This window comes from Bombina bombina, chromosome 2 (genome assembly GCF_027579735.1).
Source record: "Bombina bombina isolate aBomBom1 chromosome 2, aBomBom1.pri, whole genome shotgun sequence".
NCBI classification, from domain to species: Eukaryota; Metazoa; Chordata; class Amphibia; order Anura; family Bombinatoridae; genus Bombina; species Bombina bombina.
The window spans coordinates 87381544-87389043 of record NC_069500.1 but is presented as its reverse complement, the minus strand read 5'-3'; the positions used below and the strand labels follow the sequence as shown (position 1 = coordinate 87389043).

At 36.9% G+C, this 7500-nt stretch overlaps 1 protein-coding gene across 13 annotated transcripts in view; it reads right to left on the bottom strand.

Annotated features, from left to right (window-relative positions):
• The window catches only part of NEDD4L (NEDD4 like E3 ubiquitin protein ligase), an 826963-nt gene that overhangs the window by 337501 nt on the left and 481962 nt on the right, over nucleotides 1-7500 (bottom strand). For 7 of the 13 annotated variants that reach the window (XM_053701149.1, XM_053701151.1, XM_053701152.1 and 4 more), the window contains exon 1: nucleotides 1-173. This exon is cut by the window's left edge and continues 1123 nt beyond it. The exons of 5 other annotated variants lie outside the window; for them this stretch is intronic. In XM_053701149.1, coding sequence (XP_053557124.1) covers nucleotides 1-5 — 5 coding nt within the window. In that variant the 5' untranslated portion in view covers nucleotides 6-173. Of the gene's footprint in view, nucleotides 175-7500 lie in introns of those variants that run through there. One more of the 13 variants, XM_053701150.1, reaches the window with a different exon arrangement.

Genomic DNA, 7500 nt, shown 5'->3' with positions numbered 1-7500 from the left:
GCCATGGTTTAACAAAAAGGGGAAAGGGAAAGAGAGCAACAGATTCTGCAAGAAGTTAAAAATCGAAAACATAAACTCCAAGAAAAAGTGTCCCATCTGCCAAACTCTTAACACTGCAGCACTGATAGAGACAGATAGCAGAAATAGCCCAAGTGACAAGCAGCATTCCAGGCATGATTGGATAAGAGAAATCAACTCTCATACATACTGTGACATAGGGTAGGGTGGCTGGAGTCACATGACTCTGCTCCCCTCCCCAGTGCAGGCAAAGTCCCCCCCTCCTCCATGTGTGTGTCCAACAGCAAGAGCTTGAAACACCACCTTCCCAGCTGCTCCTTTTCCATCAGAAATGATCAGCCCCAGTGGGAAACATTCACAGTTGACTGAGGCAGCAAACACATTCAGAGCTGCTGTAAACTTAAACCACATGATGTTCACTGGGCACTTTTCACTTGGCAAGAAAGATGGAAAAAAAAAAACTGAAACAACACAGAGAAACCCTTTATTGTTATAATAAACTATGCATTACCTGCTGGTGGGTTTATAAAAACCTTCCTTCCCCCATCAGATCAAGTGTTTGGATTCTCAGAGGATAAACTATAAAGTACTAAGAGAATGTCCATCATAATCCTAAAAACAAACTACAGCAGCTCTTTGTATAAACAGCCTCATAAGTGCGGTTTCTTTTGACAGCGGAGGTTTTAATGCAGCGCTAAGCCAAACATATGAAACAATCCTGTTTTTACATTTAAAACATAACTGATTTAAGTTTAACGTGGAGCGACATGTTAATGTTGCAATAAAGATTTTGAGCCTTTTATTACATTTTGTTGTTGCACAAATGCTAAATGGTAATTGTGTATTTAATTAAACCGCTATAGAACATAATTAAACTTGTGCACCAGAACCGTTCTCATGGTGGTGCTGCTCAGGTGAAGCAATGCACTGCGGCTCCTGAGCATTCGTTTAACCCTTTAACTGCTGAGCCATTTCAAGACTTGTGCTGAGCTGTTTTGGAGTCTTCAGATGCTGATGAGAAACACACAAATATATATTTTTTTTTGCAGGAGAAAAGTTTTAATAAACAAGGTTATAAACTATAGTGTGTGTGTGCTTTTCTCTCCTAAAATCTATAGTAAAAATGGTTTATCCTCATATAGATAAGGGCCATTTAGTATAGTTATGTAAGTTTGATCTGCACGTTAGCTGCTACACAAATAAATGGACATTTATTTATTTACTCAGTGATCACCTGGCTAATAAAATTTTTATTGGGGCTTTTTTTTTTTTTTTTACAGAGGGGCTTTAAATAAAGGGGTCTTGGGGTTTGTAAGACATTTTGATGGGTTTTAATTTGTATGTGTGTGTGTGTGTGTGTGTATTTATATAAATATTTAAAATGGTGTTTATGTTTTTTTTATTTAAAAAGCAAACACACCATTTGCAAGAGCAGGTGATGAGCTTGGGGTTTCTAAAATAACCAACCCCTCCATCCAGCTCCCTTAAACCTTCCCAGCACTTCTGGGTTTCCCGACGTCACCACATACAAGCTTACCAACCACCAGGGATGAGAGAAAGTGCAGTGGGGGGGCACAATGCACTCTAACCCCCCCACACGATGATGACAACTAAATGCATTGGGTGGATTATAACAATGTGTTGTCATTCACACTGAAAGCTTGATAATTACTGAGATTTCAGATCTGTGGTTAACTGTTTGGCGAAACTAAAAAGTGTCACAAAACGCATAAAAAAGTACATAAAGTACACTTCCACTCATAATAACACTGTCAAATAAACAAAAAAATATTGCACACAAAAGTTATAAGGTCTGAAAGATATCAGATCTCGGCTGTTAGAAAAAAAAAAAAAAAAGCTGCCAAAGGGATTTAAAGGGACCGTCAAGTCCAAAAATCCTTTCATGATTCAAATAGGGCATGTCATTTTAAACAACTTTCCAATTTACTTTTATCACCAATTTTGCTTTGTTCTCTTGGTATTCTTAGTTGAAAGCTAAACATAGGAGGTCAATATGCTAATTTCTTAGACCTTGAAGGCCTCTGCATTTGACAGTATTTCACCACTAGAGGGCGTTAGTTCATGTGTTTCATATAGATAACATTGAGCTTATGCACGTGAATTTAACAAGGAGTGTGCACTGATTGGCTAAAATGCAAGTCTGTCAAAAGTACTGAAATAAGGGGACAGTCCGCAGAGGTTTAGATACAAGAGGTAAAACGTGTATTATTATAACTGTGTTGGGTATGCAAAACTGGGGAATGGGTAATTAAGGGATTATCTATCTTTTAAAAAAACAAAAATTCTGGTGTTGACTGACCCTTTAACATTGAGATACATATCTAATGATGTATATATATATATATATATATATATATATATATATATATATATATATATATATATATACATAATTGTATTAATGTATTTATATGTGTATATATGCATTTACAGACATATATAGACATTTAAACACATAGATATGCATGTATACATATATAGACATGAGTGCATTACAGTCTTTTGCCTTTAAAGTAAAAGTTAATTTTAATGTAGTCGCTAAGTTGTTTTTAAAAGATCCATAGTTTTTTTTATATTTATTATTTTTATGACACATACATATATATATATATATATCCTTCTAATGTTTTTGACATTCAAGCCTTGTATTTAACCCCTTAATGACAACTGACGTACCAGGTACGTCATGCATTAACTTACAGTTAATGACAATAGACGTACCTGGTACGTCAGTTGTCTAAGAGAGTGCTGGAAGCGATCGCAATCGCTTCCAGCAGCTCTCAGGGTATTGCAGTGATGCCTCCATATGGAGGCATCCTGCAATACCCTTTCAGAAGACTCCGATGCAGAGAGAGCCACTCTGTGGCCCTCTCTGCACCGGTAGCGATGGTGCCGGTTCGTTGGTGGGTGGGAGCGCAACAGGGAGGCGGGTGGGCGGCCCATCGCTACCCGGCATCCGGCTCCTGTAAGTGCAATGTGCACGCCGGGTGCCGGGAGCGTGCGGGGGGGGCGCATGCGCGTGCGCGCGCGCGATTAGCTACCCACACTGACACCAATGAGCAGGGAAGAGGGGGGAAAAAATAAATATATAAGGATCTGGGAGGGGGAGGGGGTTGGGGTATTGTGGGGGGCTGCTACACTACAGAAAAATTTAAAATGGCAATAAAAGATAAAAAAAAACACTTTTTTGGGGGGCAAATTGGGTACTGGCAGACAGCTGCCAGTACCCAAGATGGCGGCAATTAGGTAGGGGAGAGGGTTAGAGAGCTGGGGGGGGGAATCATGGAGGTTGGGGCTAAGGCAGGAGTCCATCACAGCTAAAACATTTTATTTTTTTTTATTAAAAAAAAGAAAAACTCCTTTTATTTAGTACTGGCAGACTTTCTGCCAGTACTTAAGATGGCGGGGACAATTGTGGGGTGGGGGAGGGAAGAGAACTGTTTGGGAGGGATCAGGGGGTGGGATGTGTCAGGTGGGAGGCTGATCTCTACCCTAAAGCTAAAATTAACCCTGCAAGCTCCCTACAAGCTACCTAATTTAACCCCTTAACTGCTGGGCATAATTTACGTGTGGTGCGCAGCAGCATTTAGCGGCCTTCTACTTACCAAAAAGCAACCCCAAAGCCATATAAGTCTGCTATTTCTGAACAAAGGGGATCCCAAAGAAGCATTTACAACCATTTGTGCTTTAATTGCAGAAGCTGTTTGTAAATAATTTCAGTGGGAAACCTAAAGTTTGTGACAAAATTTGTGAAAAAGTGAACTTTTTTTTTTATTTGATGACATTTGGCGGTGAAATGGTGGCATGAAATATACCAAAATGGGCCTAGATCAATACTTTGGGTTGTCTTCTAAAAAAAAATATATACATGTCAAGGGATATTCAGGTATTCCTGACAGATATCAGGGTTCCAATGTAACTAGCGCTAATTTTGAAAAAAAGTTGTTTGGAAATAGCAAAGTGCTACTTGTATTTATGGCCCTATAACTTGCAAAAAAAGTAAAGAACATGTAAACATTGGGTATTTCTAAACTCAGGACAAAATTTAGAAACTATTTAGCATAGGTGTTTTTTGGTGATTGTAGATGTGTAACAGATTTTGGGGGTCAAAGTTAGAAAAAGTATGTTTTTTTCAATTTTTTCCTCATATTTTATATTTTTTTTATAGGAAATTATAAGATATGATGAAAATAATGGTATCCTTAGAAAGTCCATTTAATGGCGAGAAAAACGGTATATAATATGTGTGGGTACAGTAAATGAGTAAGAGGGAAATTACAGCTAAACACAAACACTGCAGAAATGTAAAAATAGCCATTGTCATTAAGGGTAAGAAAATTGAAAAATGGTCCGGTCATTAAGGGGTTAAAAGTCATGAACTGGGGGGAACAAAATCTGCAATTTAAACTTGATTGTAGCAAGGAAGAGAGCCTTATACAAAGATTACTATTTAAAATACGGCTAAGCTATTTTTATCTTTTAAAATAAAGATTTTAGGCTGGAATTAGATGAATTACCATTTCATAGTACAATAGCATTTAATAGCTTAGCATTCTAGGAGTTAATTTTATAAAGAATTGCAGGTATATCAGCTTAAAGATATGCTCACATCACAATACGTATAATTTTCATCTGAGGATTAGAAGCCATACAATTACATCCATTGCTGCATCATTTTCGCATTATAATTTAGAATGCCAGCTAAGACATTGACTAATATGTGTAAGCTTTTTTTTAGCATTATTTAACTTATATTTATCTTAGGGTACACTATAAATGTCTACCAGGGTGTCTAGGGAGGAGCAAATAACTTCTGAACATCTGACATATTAAATGATTCAATATTTGTTATATCTATTAACTTTCCCTTTATTAAAAGTAAATTCAAATTTTAATTTTCAAATGCAGATTATCACAAATATCATTGCAAGTCTGTTGGAATTATTATTCAAATTTAGCATTCAAATGCTACATATGAATACTTCAAATGCTGGATTACCTATTGAAATTTTTAAAGTGTTTTTCGAAATATTTTAAAGGCCGAATGAATGTCATAGGGATGAGTTGCTATTTCCAATTAAGGACAAAAAAGGCTCCATAGTAAAACTGAAAATAATAACAAAGGGTCTAAAATCAGCTTTTGATACTACTGTGGGGTTATTCTAACACTAGGCATATTAATCAATATCCTGGTGGGCGTAATTTTTTTTTTTTTTACCATAAATCACCGTTCACTAACAAAGTTAGTCAACACCAGAATTGTTGTTGTTTTAAAAGATAGATAATCCCTTAATTACCAATTCTCCAGTTTTGCATAACAAACACAGTTATAATTATACACGTTTTACCTCTGTAATTACCTTGTAACTAAACCTCAGCAGACTGCACCCTTATTTCAGTTCTATTGACAGACTTGCATTTTAGCCAATCAGAGCTGACTCCATGGTAAATTCACGTGCATGAGCTCAATGTTATCTATATAAAACACATGAACTAATGCCCTCTAGTGGTGAGAAACTATCAAAATGCATTTAGATTAGAGGCGGCCTTTAAGGTCTAAGAAATAAGCATATGAACCTCCTAGGTTTAGCTTTCAACTAAGAACTCTAAGAGAACAAAGCAAAATTGGTGATAAAAGTAAATTGGAAAGTTGTTTAAAATGGCATGTCCTATTTGAATTATGAAAGTTTTTTTGGACGTGACTGTCCCTTTAACAGCTAGATTACAAGTGGAGCGCTAATTACCGAGCTCTGCAAACGGGCAAATTTACTGGCGTTCGCATTCTGTCAACTTGTAATTCCAGCGCACATTATTAGCAAGCAATGATATTACTCAGTGGAGCACAAATATAGCTTTCAAGAAAGCAATATTTAGTGCTCCACTTGTAATCGGGCCCTAAAAGAGTTGTCAGGTACACCTTTCCAAAAGTCAGTAGCCAGGTAATTAGTAGAAGTCAGACTACATAACAAGTAAACAGGTACAAATCAAAACCCAGAAATCAGTCAAAGGTCAGTCCAAGAGAACAGGTCTGAAATCAGGAACGACAAAACCATAGAATAACCACCAAGCTGGTCTCACAAACAATTTATAGATCCTTCCGCCTCTGTTTGCAAATTTTATGTGACAGCATAATTTCTGGCATATACGCCTATAAGAAACTCCATCAACAGCAATATCCTCACGATTTGCTCCATGTTTAGCATCTCTACTATAACTAAACCGCATCTTCAGCGCACATTAGATGTGCGCCAAACTGCAACCTGTGCCTTTTTTTGGTTTCACCACAGCCGGGGATTGAATGAGCTGACTTCTAAACCATATTTCGCATACCTTCACACATCTAGATTGTGAAGCAAACAGATGTGGCTGACATCTAATGACAGATGCCAGTGTTGCAGACTGACGGGCAACCCTTCAACTATGAACCTTCTCTTAACAGTTGAAGTAAGACAACTTTTTGGGTCCGACACCCACTGAACAATTTCTTTGCTTCATTACAGCTGGCTTAACAATCAACAGTCTCAAGCTGCAATTTAGTTTGTGACCCCAATGAGTAAAGTTTATCAAATTACAGGAAAATAATTGTGATCCGATCAGCCAAATCTATTGCAAACAGCAGTGATGTGTCTGTGGTTTTGCACTAATTTCTTTTAAAACACACTATCGAGACACTGCCTGAAAAAGCATTTGCAGACTGGTTGCCAACTCATTTGATTTGTTATAGGAAAGTCAGAGAAAAGCAATGCATATGAATCCTGTTCTAATATCAAATAGAACAAAGGTCTCCCGTTTAAACCAAAGCTCATATTTCAATAGGATCTGCACAAATTGGCACCTGCCGTAAAATAAGCATCATTTACTCAAAACAACCCTCTACTTTATGAAAAATATATCTAGTTAAAATTATCTTGCAAAATATTGACATATTAAACGTGTAGTGGTTCTCAAGCCAAGAATGTCAGATATTTAAATGTTGACTTTGCAACATCCTGAACACAATTGCTGAGAAAAGGGAGAAATGGAAGCTCGTTTAGTTAACAGAACTAGTGCCAAGGTTCAGCACAATTCTCTTTTGTTGTAACTGGACTGAGGGCCAGCAGCAGAAAGCAAAAAAAAAAAAAAAAAAGTTGTATTAAATCCACAACCAGTACTATGATTGGCAAAACCATATGCGACTTAAACATAAAAAAAAAAAAGTTTAAGGCAGAATTAAACTACAAGCGAGTTGATACAGTATCCCACAAAAGTGAGTACACCCCTCACATTTTTTAAAATATTTTATTACATCTTTTCATGTGACAACACTGAAGAAATTACACTTTGCTAAAATATAAAGTAGTGAGTGTACAGCCTGTATAACAGTGTCAATTTGCTGTCCCCTCAAAATAACTAAACACACAGCCATTAATGTCTAAACAGATGCCAACAAAAGTGAGTGCACCCTTAAGTGGAAATGTACAA